Source organism: Rhinolophus sinicus, chromosome 4 (genome assembly GCF_057876585.1).
Source record: "Rhinolophus sinicus isolate RSI-liver-muscle chromosome 4, RSI-T2T, whole genome shotgun sequence".
NCBI classification, from domain to species: Eukaryota; Metazoa; Chordata; class Mammalia; order Chiroptera; family Rhinolophidae; genus Rhinolophus; species Rhinolophus sinicus.
In genome coordinates, this window is record NC_142504.1 from 14153224 (window position 1) to 14171035 (window position 17812).

General features: G+C 40.9%; 1 protein-coding gene across 4 annotated transcripts in view; it reads left to right on the forward strand.

Moving 5' to 3' along the window:
* The window catches only part of HIBADH (3-hydroxyisobutyrate dehydrogenase), a 116863-nt gene that overhangs the window by 6635 nt on the left and 92416 nt on the right, over positions 1 to 17812 (forward strand). Inside the window, exon 1 of one of the 4 annotated variants that reach the window (XM_019726160.3) lies at positions 15091 to 15545. The exons of 2 other annotated variants lie outside the window; for them this stretch is intronic. In XM_019726160.3, coding sequence (XP_019581719.1) covers positions 15455 to 15545 — 91 coding nt within the window. In that variant the 5' untranslated portion in view covers positions 15091 to 15454. Of the gene's footprint in view, positions 1 to 15090; positions 15546 to 17812 lie in introns of those variants that run through there. One more of the 4 variants, XM_019726159.3, reaches the window with a different exon arrangement.

Consider the following 17812-nt stretch of genomic DNA (forward strand, 5'->3'; position numbering starts at 1 on the left):
TTCACAAATTGTGTGGAATAATCAAACCTACATAATTTGTTCATCACACATACACAGGCAAAAAAGAGAGAGAGAAATTGATTGATTGAATTTTGGGTTTGTTTTCCGTGAACTAGAATCCTACTATACACATTACTCCACAGCTTATTGTTTTCACTTAATATATCATGAACTTGTCTACAAAAGATATAAATTTAACTTTATCATTTTCCTTATTCCTCTACACATACATAGAGACACATATCATGTTATATCCCACTTTACTCATCTCATTTTGGACCTTGGAGGAGTCTTTTAAATATAATTTACGAAACATGCCTGCTGTTAAGCTGTTGGGGGCAGGAGGTGGCTTGCGTGTGTTGGGTGTTGCTTCTGAGTGAACTCACTCTTGATCGAAGGAAATGCTTTAAATTTGTATTTCCAAACAAGATACATTCCCCACCCACATTTCTTCCCTTGCCTCTATTTCCTTATTCCACGTTTCATCTTACGTGTCTTATCAGTCCCCTGGTATGCAATTTGCTGTTTAATGCATCATCCTTTTACTTTTTAGAGGGAAACTAGATTTGGTGCCTTGAAGAAGTAAGCCAGTATGTCACTTAATGTTTGTTAGTTTAACCTTAGAAGGCTAGGGACACTTTCAGGATCTTTCAGTATAGCAGTACCTGCTGAGGAATGGAGAGACTGGAAATAGACCAGGTCAATATTTTAAAATTAAGGTTATTCCTACATGATACTGAAAACAGACTTGTAAGGCATTGTCTCAAAACTGACCAATTTGGGGCTTTGTGTAGACAAAGTCTCAGTGAATTCCTCAGTGACCTCAGTGTCCTTATTAGCATGAGACAAGTTAAAAGACGATTCTGCCTATTTATTCTCAAGTGCACACGCATGCATTTAACTGAATTTAAATCTTCATTTAATCCGAGCTGGCAAAGGGTTACTCTACAAACCAATGGTTCTCTTACCGTTTTAAAATATGTTACATGGATAACTAAGTTGTTTCTTCTTGGTAACAAGTTCACCATTGCATCACTATTGATCATTGCTCTATACCTTCTTAATTTTGCTTCTTTATGGCTTTATCATATGTGCATTGACTGTGCTCTGCAGTCTCTGCTGATGAGACTAGAAAATGTTCCTATCACCACAGGGAATACGTAATTACCCTCTGGGGATTCTTTTCTTGGGGGAAAAAAAAAACTGATGGCGTTTTTTTTCACTCCCCAAATGAGTGGACGGAAAAATCTTTACAGGATGCAAATGCAAAATATAGGGTGACACAGACATAACATTGAAAATCTTGCGAAAACAAGAGAAACTCCTCCGATTCTATAGCTAGAATATCTTTCTGAAAGCTAGATTTCTGTCAAAGATCCAGTTGGGCCAATTTGTTGTTTAAGTAACCATGCAGATAGAAAATAAAAATTAAACACAGAAAAATGAAATTAAAATGAACCCCCTGCTCCAAACGTCTATCAAGAAATTATTATTTCTCCTCAAACCAAGGTTATGCCAGGCTAAATGTGGTGATTAAAGAGGGACTTGTCCTCACGGCCTGGCCTGGCCAGAAGCAAGCTTGTGCAATAGAAGTTTGTCCCTGGCACACTCACTCTCCAAACAGCCTTTTGCCCTTTGTAGTCACCTCTCCTCCTCTCTCCTTCTTGCTCTCAGGGGGGGTCTGTGTGTCCTTGGCTAAATTTTGCTCTCAGTTGGCAGCTAATTAATGGGTAAGAAGTTAGGTTTGTGGAGAAAACTGCGCTGCTAAGTGTTTACAATGTCTTTATATGTTTTAACATTTTTCAGTTATTAGAAACAGGGAGGAAAATTCTGGTAGTAGGAAAACCAGTTTGGCTCTGGGTCAGTAAACCCGTCTGGCAATTTAATAGAAGCAAACCTCAGTAATTAATTTTGCATCGTATTGTGTTCAGTGACCCTAAGGTATCTAAGCAGCAGAGGTGGAAGAGGGGGAGGTAAAAGTTAGTAGTGCAATTTTCTTTTTCATCGAGTAGAAACAGCCATGGGATCTACCAGAGTCTGGAAATTTTATTATTTTCTTCTTTTTTGATATTTAGGGGAGGAGGGAAACCACCACCAGGAGAAGTGTAACCAGAAAGTTTTGGTCTTGTGGGGGTTCAAATATAGGCTTAATAGGCTTAAATATTGGGAAAATAGAGTTTAAGCACCAGCCACTTCCCACTTACAGCATAAACAAACAGGCTGAAGGATGCTGGGATGGAAAACTTTAGTATGTCCTCTGGCCAAACTCTATATTTAACAGGGAGAAACCCACATTTGATTAGACTCAAGAGTGAAAAAAGTAAGTTAACATAAGAAAAATGTTAGCTTAGTTAAGTATGAGTTTTTACTAAGATGTTATTTTCTTTTACATCCTTCTTTTAAATGGGACATTTTTCATAGTTAATTACAGCTATAAGTTATAACAATTATATTTTCTTAATGAAAAGTTTAAATTGCTTGAGGTGGTTTCCTGGTTCTTTAGACCAGGGATTTTCAAAATTCTTAGCATATGTAATCCTAAAAGAATTTTGAGAAACATAGGGTCCCATGAACATTTTACATCGATATCTAAAAATGTTTTAACTTTAATTCATTGCAAAGGATGTAATTCCTGGTGTGCTGCAATTGGAATATATACTTTAACTTTGCTGTTATCAAATTCTTGGAGCTATAGGTTTAGCTCATTCCGTTTATGGAGTAAGTCCGCAATATAAGTGTTGTCAAACCAATCTCCATTGACAAACCCATCAGCTAAATCAGATGGAATGTCTATCATTTTAAAATTTGAATGATTGGGATAACATCTTTCGGAGTCTTAATTCCATACGAGATACAGAGAGAAGGCATGGAGACTTGCCAAGAGTTGGCTGCCTAGATAAAGAAGACTTGAATACTTTTTACTGAGGCTTTCCTTGCTTTGTTTTTGGATGGAGAATGGGTGGATGCTCCCTCAGAGGCAGTGCTTAATTATCCCTTTAAGAACTGCCTCCAAGGTTTTTATAGCTTGGAGCAGGACACCGAGAGAAGATTCAGGGTGGAGGAGAGGTATGTCTCTCTTCTGTGAGGTGGGAGAAGGGTGAATGTGAAAAGCGGGGCATTGGCAGGACTCGAGATGAGGTCACTCAGGAAAGCGCCACGTGGAAGCTGAGAATCTGGAAATAGAATGCATTAAAACCATCCAATTGCCACAAGCTCTTAGAAAGTCTTCGTATACCTTAGGAGTATGAGTACACAGTTTGAAGTCTGCTGTTCTAAACGCTTTTTAGAAGAGAGGTGCATGTGCTACAAAGATACAGGCTACAAGATACAGAATACAAGATACAAGATGCAAGATAGCCTTCCAGTGGTGAGATACTCAAACAGCAACAGGCATTCCAGAAACTCAGTAGGACAAAGGGAACTGCTTTGTTAGTGTTTCCCATTGTTGGAGTAGTTCACATTCCAAAGCCTAATTCTCATATGTTGATCCAAAATTTTTAGAGATGAAAAAGCCTATAAGATACAATATTATACATATGGAATAGTGGATAAGTAAATAGCAGTAGATTATTTTGCATTTTTTGTCTCTACCTAAGGAGCATAAGGCATCTTCTGATTTAATGTTTCTACTGAAAGTCCTAAATTGATAGGACATTAAATGAAAACTTCAAGTAATACCATATGTCAGAGGGTTTGAAAGCATGCCAAAATTGCACCTTACTTTGAGAACACTAATTGTACCAAAAGCTAAACTTCATAATAGATAAGCTAATATTTCAAAGGAATGCTTCAAAGGACATCTTTCAGCATTACTTTATGTTAAACATGTTTTCATGTTACAGTTCTTTCCCACAAAGCATACTTTTTTCCCTATTGTTCTCCAGGAACTATAAAAACATCCAAAAACAGAGAACTATAAGGAAAGGTCAAATCTCTACCAGTAGTGGATGTTTGTTGCCTTTGTTCTTTCAGCATTTGTCTTTCATCTTCATATAACATTTCCCCACTGCCTTTGGAGCATTGCACTTCCCTCACTCTTTGCAATTTTCAGCTGCCACTCAAACTCCCCCAGCAAAGAAGTAGGCATGTGATATAGGTCTAGTCAGTCATACTATCCCGTCTTCTTTACCACACGCTGGCCTAAGGTTAGGCACATGCCCCAAGCTGTGTAAGTTACAGTCCTCCCCTGGGATGTTTATATGAAATCGAGGGTATTTCAATGAAATTCCTCAAACACAAAAATGCTGAATTTTGTTGGGCTTCTTATGCAAGATGACAACAAAGAATGGAGTTTTTCCCTTGGAGTCTAATGTGGAACATTAGCAGGCTATGTGGGTAGAGTGGACAGTGAAAGATAGACACAAATAATTCAGGACACATTAAATTATAAAAAGGGTTTGAGCTTCTCCAGGTCCTGGACTGGTATTTAAAGATTTACCTGCATCACAGGTAAATCTGAGACAGGGAGGTCCTCAGTGACTTATGGATAACAGGGTCTAAAAACTAGTGGTCAACAGGTAGAAGTTGCCAGAACAGATGCAACAGGAAGGTCCTGTTATATAACTTTTAGGTAAGAAAGCCCATGGGCTTGTTTACATTGATGCTATTTCCTGCACTGAAAGGAACTGTGTGTGAAAGGGGAGAGAGATGCCAAGTTTTTAGAGGAGCTATAGGCTGATTCACTATAAAGCTCTGCATGACTGGGGGCAAGCTAGGGGTGGCAGGAGCAGGGGGAGGGGAAGCGTGTGGAGGGGGTACTGAGGCAACTGCAATACTTGCGTCTCAATTGTGCCACCATGTGGTTGTGATGCCAGCAACAGCCTAGCCCTAGCCCAATACACCACCTTGGTTGACCAGCGGAATTTCTACTTATCTCTCTGGAGGTGACCAAGTAAGATTAATCGCTCAGTCCCTAGGACATATGGATTTCTTATGGCGGCAGATGGGCAATGGTTAGAGAGAGGGGATTACAGAAAAGACAGGCATTTTCATGATATCAGAGGAATATTATTTGGATAGCAAAAATAAATGGATCCTCATTTTGAGTCCTAGGTCGAAAAAGTGTAGTTTATAGGTAGTGGTCTACTGGAGTTGGCTTGTGCTAGTTCGTGAGAGCTGGTTGTTAAATTTTCAGGAATTTTGCAAGCTGGTTGTTAAGCAAAGCTGCCATGAAAAATTAACTACATGTGTCAGATTTAATGACAATAGATTTATTAGGAAAAGCGTTAGATTTGGGGTGCAACTCCATTTGTCAAATCACAGTTCGATTGCAATCATATGTTGGCTACAGATACAAAAGTTTGGCAAAAGTCAACAAAAGCATCTGTAAGAATCCATTGGCTATAGGGAAGTTACAATAAAAGTATTGTATATTTTATCATTATTTGTAAATTGTATGCTACACATCCTTTAAATTATAAAAACTTACACTAAATATATATAATATATATAATATATATGTATGTATGTATATATATATATATATATATATATATATATATCCTTTTCCTCCCATAAAGTTGACCTTTAAAAATTTACTAGCACACCACTGCTTATGGGTTATATGTTTATAATGAATTGCTAATAACAAAATATGAATAATGCATCATTTCATTTCACTCATATCCACTTAGCTCCAGAGTCGTCTGACTCCATTCTGAGTAACACTCCATCAATGCTACAAAAAGTTTGGGCTGGAGCTGGCCTGGTGGCTCAGGCGGTTAGAGCTCCATGCTCCTAACTCCAAAGGCTGCCGGTTTGATTCCCACATGGGCCAGTAGGCTCTCAAACACAGAGTTGCCAGTTCAATTCCTTGAGTCCCGCAAGGGATGGTGGGGCTGCGCCCCCTACAACTAGCAACAGCAACTGAACCTGGAGCTGAGCTGCGCCCTCCACAACTAAGACTGAAAGGACAACAACTTGATTTGGAAAAAAGGCCTGGAAGTACATACTGTTCCCCAGTAAAGTCCTGTTCCCCTTCCCCAACAAAATCTTTAAAAAAAAAAAAATGTTCAGGCTGTTACTAATGCTTAAGGGGAATACCCATTCTATTGTTCCTTAAATGCTTTGGTGGCACATAGATAACTGAATTCCTGTAACATCTATAGTGACACTTGAAAACCACCCTGAAGTGCTAAGTGCCTATTTCTGGAAGGTGACATTTTATTTCCACCCATATAGCTCAATTTTATGTAATTATATAAGAGTTTAGATCTCACCATGAGCTACTTTTTCATAGAAAAAGTAGGTAGGTAAATTCTTATGCATGATGACAACCAACACAATTATTTTGAGACTAAGCAATAAGGACTAGGGAGAGGTTTCCCATTTGGATGGCAAACAGTACACATGTGTCTGATCTGGATGCAATTAAAATGAAAGTAAAGGACCACAAATCAAAAAAGGATATAAAATCACAAGAATGAAAAAGATTAGGATGAGAATCATCAACAGATGAAGATTTTTTTTTTTTTTTTTTAAGTTTAGGGAAGTGAGAAAAGAGATGGAACCATGTGATGGATTAAACAGAGGGAAGGAAGCCACAACCCAGATTCAGTCAGGAGGCACTGCAGTGGCAGTAGGACTGAATCTGTCCCATGAACCCTTAGAGATGTTCTGGGGGTTGGAAACTGGGAGTCAAACTGTCAAGTAAGCAATAGAACAAGAGAAAGATATTCAAGGACACAGAAACTGTCTTTCTTAGAAAGTTACTCAATGTGCTTGAGAAAAATCAAGAGGGAAGAAAATCAGAAAGAAAATGACCTGGACGACAGAAAAAACACCATGGATCTAACCGAAGATTCAATGAACAGAAAGCTCAAGTGACTAAGTGCTGCAGGCCTAGAAATAAGTCTTTCCAAATTAGAACAGGAATTTAGTGGGGACTGTAATAAGAAAGGAATAAATTCCATGCTATAGATAGAATAAATAAAGAGTTGGAAGGTATTTGGATATGGTGAAGAAGTTCATGCTACTTAAGGGACAAAAAAAGAGCAACTAGAAACTCCAGGGGGGAAAAAAAGGAAATAAAGTTGTGGTCCAAATATTAATCAATCTAAAATTCAATATAATTTTGAGCAATTAACAGGGTATAAGGAAAAACAATCTATTTGACTATGATGTCAAAAAATATATGCATTTTATTTTTTAATAGCTATTGCAAAATCCCTTTTAAAAAGTTCTATCCATTTGGGCGATAACTATCAAAATATAAAATATATACACTTTTTGACCCAGCTTTTCTATCTCTAAGAATTTATCCTTAGATTTATACTCACATCTTTGTTCAAACATGTAAATTTAAGGATGTCATCACTATTTATAGTGGCAAAAAATTAGAATTGGTTAAATGAATTGTGATATATTCATACAATAGAACCCTGTGCAGCCTTTAAAAAGAATGAGATAAATCTATATGTATGATTCGAAATGATCTTCAAGATACATGAAGTCCAAAAATCAAGGTGTACAACAGTGTGTATATTGTGCTTCTAGCTGAGTAGAAACAAGAACACACACACATACAAGTGTGAAACTTACTCTGTGGTTGACTCTGGAGAGGTCAATGATGTCTGGAATGAGATGAACCTTTACTTTGATTGTCCTTCTCTACTGCTTGAATTTTACCACACGCTCATACATTTTTAAGGTTTATAATGCTTGAGAAGTGAAATAAAATTAAAACGAACTCACCTTTTCAATTAGGATACTTTTGCCTGAAAGTACCAGAAAACCAGACTCCCCTTGGTTTTTATTGGCTCATGTAACTGGGAATTCATTGGTCCACATAATAGAATTCCAGAGCGAGCTTCAGGCCTCGTCCAGCCTGCCAGGACCGTTATTCCTCTGTTTGTTGCATTCATCCTCACACCGGCTTTTCCCATGGCAAAATGCTGCCCTGGGAAAGGCATCTGCTTTCCTCAACGTTCAGAGAAAGACAGGGTGTTTCTTCCTGTGATTTTCTTGTAAGAACAAGGTATGCTCTTGTGCGGAGGTTCTGCACGTCTCTTCTCATTTCTTATCAGCCCAAACTGGTTTATATGTTTTTCCTGAAGCAGTTCCTGGGGTCACAGGAACGCCACGTGAGATCAGCTCAGTGTTCCAGCACTAGACACTAGAGCAGGGGAGACGGCATTACCTTAATTCAAAACAACCTTTCTCTGGAGCTGGGTGCGACAGTTTCCCCTGATGTACAGGAAAAGAGTCATACTGGTACCTGCATTAGGACACTGTTAGGAAGGCGAGAGGGAAATGGAAAGGGGTGCCTTGCAGGCAACCAACAAGGACCATTATTCCCACCCTCATATTCCTCAATGCTATATCTTAAAGGCCATTTCACAGTTGCCTTCACAAAATTACCCTAGTTCATAAAATTAAGAAATCGAAATAATTTCTCTTTTGCAGCAACAAACAGAGGAAAGCCTGGTAATAATGATCATGGCGTGTCCTTTGGAAAGATACAATTTATGGGATGCTCTCCCATTTGATATAGAATAAATACTTCGTTAGATTATCCTATCATTTAGAATACTACCATTGGGGAAATACAACTATATCCTTCAAGAATATCAAGGTTGGAGGAAATATAGACTAATGATCGTCATGATGAATGTACAATAATTATAAACTCCAAAGTGGGATGCATTGGGTTTCATTTTCCCTCCTCAACGATTAACTACAAAGAAACAATGTAAAGGTTATAGAAAGAAGCCCCCCTCCCCCACACCCCTAAAAAAAGCCTGACAAATAAGCAATAAAATCTTTCCTTGCTAAAAACAGGATCAAGTTAAAATTACCATGGACATTCTGTCTCTGGCAGCCCAACTGAGAGTAAATATTGGTACTCAAGAGAAGGAACAGCAGCAATTCTGAACATTCTGGCTTATTTGTTTTTCATAGCATGCCCTGTAAAAGATGATATCTCCGAAGGACTGCATAATGCAAACAAAGTTGAACATTTTATAGGCACCATCTGCAAAATAATTATTATCTGGTCACATTTCAGACTTCAGCGTCCAACCTTTTAGGTCTCAAAAGGCCTCGACTGCATGGAATTCTTCTAGGTAGGTTGCTGGCACTGTGATTGAAGTGAGTAATGGAGTATTACCTAGAGTGAAAACCATACCTGTAGTGGGTGTTTTAAATGCCGGTTGAATGGAGTTATAGAAAAATTCCACAGTGTGAAGGTTGCTCTACTAAGGGCAATTGCCCTCTTAAGAAGATGGCTGAAATCTGAAATATTCTAGTACTCTATCTATGGGTTTTTGGCCATGAATTTCAGTGATGGGAAGTAGACCTGGATTTGAAATGCCTTATGGAGGGGTTACAAGTATGGAGTCCCCCAAGAGTTCTGTAGGAGAGGAACCTATTTGGTGGTCTGTACTGCTCCCACATTTTGCAGATGCATAGGGGCAGGTGCACCTTGCAAGGGTACGGTAGGCTGACCAGTGCCAAGTGTAAGCAGGTACAAGTCATACACAAACTATCTTCATCCATCGCCCCATCACCCCTGAGATGGACCCACAGAAAAAGGAAGGTGTATGATTAAGTTGTATGACATTGTCTCTAGCAGGCTTAGGGAACAGGAAAGGAAGAAGAGCTCTTTGTGAATCACTGACTTATCTTTTGGCCAAGAATATCCTTTGCTTTCCTCTGACTAATAAAAGAAGTTATGTTACATATGGGACTATTAGAGTCCCTAATGAGTCAAAGCAGCTCTTCTGAAAGGGCTTCAGTGGCCCTCTCAGTTTGCATCCTGGATGCAGGCCTTGTCTGCTGGGACACAAAACTGGCTACTGTTGCACTAGAGGCCTTCTTTACTCCCAGGTCACACTACATACTAACTGCCGGGGTATTTATTCCCCGAGTTCTGCCAAGCATGGACAGATGCAGGGATTTTTCTTTTGGTGTCCCTGGATGAGGTTTGCCCATCCTTGTGAGGTTGCAGAACTACAGAGGTTTATGAATGGATGCTTGGGATGGTGTAGCTTTCTGACTGCTTGGTCTCAAAGCCCGTTAAAACCTAAGATTAACCATTGGAAGAATTAAGCCTCTGGCCTTAATTTCTAGGGGCCCATAGTTCATTGCTTAGGGCTTCATTCTGAGTGCTGGGGTTTTTGTTTGTTTTTTGGGGTTGTTTTTTTTTTTTTTTTGAGGTGGGGTCTTTAGGAGTTGAAGGTGGACTTTATGGTAAGAAGTAGCTTTTTTACTCGAGTAAATTAAGCTCATCTGGAATTAGTCTGTCTGAAACTACTGAGTGTGTATCAGGGCACCCGCCCAGCTGTTTCCCTGGGACAATGGCATTGGAGGCCTAAGTCTGTATTGCAAATGAATGCCCAGGGGTAGGGTCTCCAGCTTCCTCACTGCTGCGGTCATAGCTGGATTCTGAGTGACCTTTTGGCCTTTCTCTAGAGTTGCACTGTCCAATTCAGTAGTTACTGGCCGTATTTGGTTACTGAGCACTTGAAATATGGCTGGTCTGAATTGAGACGTGCTGCAAATATAAAATAGACACCAGAAATAAAATAGAAGGGAATAAAACCATAGCGTTTGAAGATTTGGCACAGGAAAAGAACGTAAAATAACTCATTAATAACTTTTAATATGGATTATATGAGGAAATTATAACATTAAAATATTGGGTTAAGAAAAATATTATTAAAATCAGTTTCACTTGTTCCTTTTAATCTTTTTAAAATGGCTACTAGGAAATTGAAACTGACAAGTGCCTTGTACTGTATTTCTTTTGCACGATGCTGCTCTACAGGATAGTCAATGAGATAGGCTAGTGAATGTGTGGTGGCCAGAGCCTGCAAAATCCTAAACCTATGAATATTTCTCATGTCTGAGGAGGCTCCCACTACATTCAAAACTTTGTCTCTTTTTGCTGTAATGAATCACAGCCATGATAATGACTACATGCTCAGTCCCGAGTCCTTCTAGTGAATCTCTTAACCTTGGCGTGGCCTGGGGGACGCTCAACACATGAGGAAATATGCAGAACCCACTGGAGGAAGATCTGAAGGTGAATGCTTTTTGGTTTGATTTTCTTTCTTACAGAGTTAAGAGCTGGAACCCCTGGATACACCTGACATTACAGAATGTGGTTGGGAGACCCAAAGCACTAAAGCTGAGTCTGATAGTATATGGAAAACTGACAGATGATGTAGACTCCTCAGAAGATACTTGTTCAGTTCCTAAATGTCCATTTATTTCTTCTTTGTATCTTCTGTTTCTTTGCTGAGACTTTCTATTTCTTTGCTGAGACTAGTTTCTTCATTTGTTTTAAGTGTATTCTCACTGTTCTTTAAAACATTTTTTCTGATGGTAGCTTTAAAATTTTTGTCGGGTAATTTTAAATCCTCTGTCATCTTGGTATTGACAATTTTTTTTTCCTTCAGTTAGAGATATTCCTGGTTCTTGGTATAATGATTTTCTATTAAAACATGGATGTTTGGGGTATTATGACACTGTGGATCTTATGTAAAGTGTCTATTTTCACTATTTCTTCCTGACATTGCTCTGGCAGGGAGGGCATGGAGGTAGCACCACCTTTGTTAATGCCAGGTCGGGGTAGAAGTCTAGGTTTCCTGTGGACACCGATGGGGTGGGTTTAGGGCTCCTCATTATCAGTGGGCTGGGGTGGGAGTTTCAATTCCCCACCAGGCTTCCACTAATATCGCCCTAGCTGGCAGGGGTAGGAGTCCTCCTTGCTGCTCCCCAGGTGGCCTCCACTGGCACCACTGTGGGGAGGGGTAGCCTCCTTACACTGGGCAGTGCCGAAAGTCCTGAGGACTCTCCACTAGGCCCCTCCTCTGATTCCGTGCAGGCAGAGAGAGGGAGGGGTATCTTATCACTGTCAGGTAGGTGTCATGCGGGGTCTCCAGTCCCGCTCCCCGCATAAGAACGCAGGACATGGTGAGGCCAAAAAGGAACACCCACAGAGCCATGGATAGGGGGTTCATATCATTATAGTCTCGCTGGTGGCTGGGTTGGACTTACAAGAAGCAGGAGCCACACGATCCACAATCCACCATCCACTCCTCTGCCAACCGCACTTGCTAGCCATAATCTGCCGGCCGCTTCTCTGCCTGCTAACCAACCCACCAACCCCCTAGCCTAGCCACAGCAGTTACACTAGTGGCTAATGGTTAACTGGGTACAGCTACTGATGGCCACCCAGCCACAGCGGATGGTCACCCAGCCACAGTGGATGGTCATCTGATTACAACTGATGGCCATCTAATAACCGAGCCAGCATCTTTCCACGTGAGGCTGAGAACTTAGAAACTGCTCTCTGGGACTCTGTCCCCACATCCACATAGTTTTCCAATGACACCTTGAGGACGGGGGTTGGGGGGGACTCGCGTGTGGAGGGGTACTTGTTACCACCCAGCAGTGGGGACATAAGTCCTGCTCTCTACTTGGCCTTCTCTACACTACACCAGTTTCCTTATAGCCTGGATAGTGTACAAATCTGGGATCCTCACTCAGCGTTTGCTGGCATGCTGGGTGTGGGGCCTTAGGTTTTTATTGTGTTGTGTTTGTCTACAGTAGAGTGGTTATATTCTATTATAAAAGTTGTCTGTCTTGGTAGGCTGCCTCTTTTGTGTCTTTGGCTAGACAGAGTAGCCTTTTACTGGGGCATGTTTGTGCCTTTTGGCATTTTCAGGTTTCTGGTTTTCAGCTTCTGTATTAACCAGTATGGAAACATAAGGCTAAATGAAAACCCAAGAACTTAACTCTGTGTTCCTTTTTTGGGTCCCGAGGTCTCTAGCTGGTATGCCTTCTTTTCTCAGCCTGTTTCATATATAAGGTCCAGAGTTTTTAGTTGTACTTATTGGGAGAGAGAAAAATATTCTATCCCATCTTCCCAGAAGCAGAAGTAAAGAACCTATAATGCATTGAAACACAATTTCAAACAAAACTAGGGGCAGAGACTAAGGGAGAAGTTGCAGTGCCTTTCAAGAAAAGATAACAGGAAGGCAATCAAATAAAGAAAGCTAGCCATAGGCAGTAACTGTCTTTGCAAATACAACAATATCTGCAAGCACTTTCAAATAGTAATAATTACTCAAAAAATCATAATGCCATAATACACATCTATGAAAATCTCAGCCCCTTAATTTATGAGTCAGGATTGGGCTCTGAAAGGAGATATTAAACTACTATATGTGATTTAGGGATATAAAGAAATTGTGACTGATCCCCTGGTCCTGGTTGAGCATAAAGAATCAAACTCGATGCTATTCACTCCCTTTCAAAGCCATCACATCATCAGTTTAAAAAAAAAAAAGATTTCAGGTCCAACTTTCATTCCGCCTACCCTTTTTTCAGAGCCCTTTTCCCTTGGAGTCCTAAGAGAACACTGTTCATAGGAAGCAGCCTTTTGTAAAGTAATACTCATTTTCAAGAAAAGAGCCCTATAAACAACCTAGGGAAACAAAAACAGTAGCTCACAATAAAAATGACAAAAACAATCCGATTGGATGTAAAATCTCGGGAGGACTAGGATATAAACTTTAGGAGCTGGGAGATCAATTGATATGTTGTCCTGTGTTGTAAATAGCTCTGCTATGTAGGTTGACATAGCTGAAAGGCAGGCCGCATTTCAGCGATTAATTATAGAAACCTATCCAGAGAACTACATTTATTGGTTGCAGGAGGTCTATTCCAGCTAAAACCTAAATAAGTCAGAAAGAGGAGGTCAAGTAGAAAATGCTCCAGAAACTAATAAATGGATATAGGCGGGGACCTAAATCTAGGATACTGTCCCAATAGCTGAAATGTTTTTTTTTTTCCTTCCCTTTCTTCCTTCTTTTTGGTTGGTGTGGAGTCTCAGAGCGTTCAGGTGGAGAGATGGCCAAAGAAGGGAATTATTTTTGTGCCAGTTACAAATGGGAACCTTGCACTCTGTACCAGTTCCTGGAAACATTGCCAGCATGCCCAGAACCATGAGAGAGCCTGCTTGGAAACTATCCAATTTCTTTGCTTTTTCTTTAGGCACTTCTAATTCCCTGAGTGACTGGTCACAGGAAAAAAATGTCAAAGTCAAATGTGTTGATTGTGCTACTTAGATTAAAAGGTTGGGTGAGCACAACCTACGCAAATAAAAAAATAAAATTAATTGAGGGGGGTGGTGGGCACCCTGGAGCTCCTATTTTCCTAGTCACTCCTCACTCTCTTTCCTCCTGTACTATCCTTCTGCAAAGTCTTGCTTTTGTGGCTCCCAACCCTTTGATGGGATCAGCAGGAATGGGAATAATTGTCAGAGTTGAGATTCAAATACCGTGTTTCCCTGAAAATAAGACCTAGCCAGACCATCAGCTCTAATGTGTTTTTCGGAGCAAATATTAATATAAGACCGGGTCTTATTTTACATGAGACCCGGTCCTATGTTATATTAAAATAAAACTGGGTCTTGTATTAGTTTTTGCTCCAAAAGACGCATTAGAGCTGATGGTCCGGCTAGGTCTTATTTTCGGGGAAACAGAGTATGTACATCACGCACAGACAGAAGATTGAATAAATCTAATCTCTCTTACACGCACATACACACACACACACAGACACACTCAAACACATCTTTTTGGACTTTCATTTACGTTTAGTTTTTGCTTGCAAAATGGATGCAGAATTTTCAAACATTAGAGAAATATATATTGGATATATATTCAAATAGGGAGTGTAGCTTTCTAGTAATTCTATCCTTCAAAGAGAACAATGTTATCAACTTTTTTCCTATGATTTTTCAAATTTATAAAGAAACTGTTAGGTTAAATAAAATCAAATGAATTTAAGTTACTGCATTCATGGTAGAGTTCGGTGATTGTTTCTCAATGAACAGAACTAAAAACACAAATGCTAACATTAGGAGATCCACATAGTATTGAAGTTAAAATAGGTCCCATATTTAGAAAACTTCGGAATTTCTTTTCTTGCCTAAAAACTGCAGCAGCAGCTGTGAGCCAAAGATTAGTACTTGCCTGCAAGAAGGCAACACACGCAGCGACTACCCTCCGAGAGGGCGGTTCTGGGGATGGGAGGGGTCAGGTGCCCGTAGTGAGTGACAGCCACCGCCTCTCGCACACTCTCAGCGTTTCTGTAAACAAGGAGACTCGCCGGCGGTCTGTAAACGAGGGTGGGCTTGGGCCAGGGACCAAGACAAGAGGATTCGAAAGACCTCCCATTGGTGGTTCGTGAAGGGCGGAGGACCTGGGAATCCTGATTGGTCCGCTCCCTGTCCATAAGGGGATTGACGTCTCGCGTCCCACCCGGCTGCCCCTGTAGGCGCTGAGCTCCTCCCCTCGCGGTGGGTGCCCGGCAGAGCGACAGAGCGCGTGCGCGCGCGGCCCCTTGCGGGTGTTGTACCTGCCTGCCTCGCTGCGCACACTCGTGGTCAGTGGGCGAGACCGGAGCGGCGGAGGTCACCGCCGGGAGGCGGGACGGGGGCAGCATGGCAGCCTCCTTACGGCTCCGTGGAGCCGCCTCCGGCCTCCGGTACTGGAGCCGCCGGCAGCAGCCGGCAGCGGCCAGCCTTGCAGCGGGTAAGGACCTCGCGCCTTCTTCCCCCGTGGGTCCTCCGGCCGCCCGCTTCTCGTGCCCTGACGGCCGTAAAGGTCTTTTCATGGGAGGTGCTGCGGTTGGGTCGGGCCTTAAAACCCCACATTTTGACTGGTTCCAAGGCCTAGCTTCTTCTGAGGCTGCCGCTCGCACTGCTAGTCCTTCCCCCAGTCCCCTCGCCCCGGATCCAGTTGAACGGTGTTCAGCGCCCCTTTCGACCGGGTCTTAGGTGGGGGGTGGGGAGACCTTGGGGTGAAGTGAGGAATATTTAGGTCCCAGGCGTGCTTCTTTGGAGTTAGTTAGGACCACGAGGACAAGTGGAGGGCCCAGACTTAGGGGCGACCCCCACCCATCCCAGCGAGCCCTGGCCTTGCAGCACTGGCTGGCCTTTCAACGCCCCTAGGGTGCACCCTGGGTGGGCGCGCCCTCGGGCAGCGGGGCCTGATATTTGTTTAACAACCTTAATCGTACAGAATGGTTTTACACACGTCCTGTCAATACAAACCAAGTAGTAAGTCATTCCAGCAAAGTTTTAAGTCACTCTTAACCTGCAAGGTGGGCTCCCCCTCCCACACACGCCACGTCCTTGTAACTGTGCTACCTGAAGATGGCACTTCTGTCAAATTATTAACCAAAACACTTACAAGGTCCTCAGACTTGTGGCCTGAACCCATCCCCACCCCCCGCAATAAGTTATGGAAGCTAATCCTTAGGAACAGGCAGTTTTTAGGCCAACAGAGATCTAATCTTTTTCATTTTTCAGACAACGTGAGGTCCCTCGGACAAGTGAATTAGAGTATCCCAGCAGGATCTAGAGTTAGTGCTTGATTCTTCCGCCTTCCTGCGCTTTCTACCACACGAGGATTCCTCTTTGATTGAAAAATTGGTTAATTTGTGGAGACACTGCTATTGTTGTCTTCCTGTAAAAATTTGAGAGTTGTTACAGTGCACTGTTGAGCAATATCATACTCAGGGTTTTTAAAAAAGCCTTGGTACTAATTTTTAAAAATGTTCCTTAAAAACAAAACAAACAAAAAAAAACAGCAGGTGGGGAATTGAGTTCTTAAGGGCTCTCCTTCCTCCCGCTCAGTAAAAACTAAGCAGAAGAGTGAATTTCCTCTCTGGCTTGAGAAGGGCAGGCTCCATGTGATGCAAGAGAACAGATGTCTGATACAGAATCACAGTAACAAGATACAAACTCACAAACTCTGCCAAACTTGAGTGTAACCACTGTTTGAGTTACAGGTATTGAGCTATAAAAAAATACCTTTCACTTTGGAGATACTTAAGAAAAATTGGTTCCTCACTTTTCCACAGTAGTAAATGTCGCGTCAATTTTCACATGAATGTGCAATTCTTTCCCTTTTGATTAGCCAAGGAAGACATGTGTGCTGTTTATTGGTTTTACAAGGTGTTCAAATATCTTAATAAACCCGTGATGCACCTTTTAGAGTTATGAAAGTCGTTGCTATTCATGAGGGAAGGGTCTGAGGCCCAGGGTTATGCACAATGCTGGTTACACTATTTTGGCATGTAAGCTTGTTCCTTATGTTCTTTGACCCAAAGATATTGTATGAATATAGATTTATGATCAATTTTAAATTGTTCTTTTTCTGGTGATTGTTTAAAACACTTTAATTGTTTTTACTCTGGAATTGTTTTAAATGTTTCTGTTAATACTAGTTGATTACAAACGTGTTAACTCTTTTGACATTGAAGCCTTAAAAACTACATTCAAGTTTGGAGTCTAGAGACATCAAGAAAAAGAACCATATTCAAGTAGTAACATTATTTAGTGTTCAGAATTCTGTGGGATATTTGTCTCCATAGTATGTTTAAGATGTTTCTGTCATATGGATAGTAATACACAGATCCATACAGTTATTTACTATTTTAAAAAAGTGAGACCTGAAAGTTGTCAGTTAATGGAGCATCTTAAATTTAAAATATTTAAAGTATCAAAAAGTAATTAGAAAAATGAGCAGTGTTAAACTCTACATATATTACTGTTTCATAATCATTTAATAAAAGTAAGTTTTGTATTTTAGAAGGTAATTAAATTTAGTTTCAGATTTCTTTATATAGATGAAAAAAATCTACAGATGGAGGCTCTCTACAATCACTGTGAGTCACCAAAATGTACATGGAAAAATAATTTGTATCAGCTCATTTTTATTTTTCGTTGGAGAATATTGGGGAACAGTGTGTTTCTCCAGGGCCCATGAGCTCCAAGTTAAGTTGTAGTCCTTCA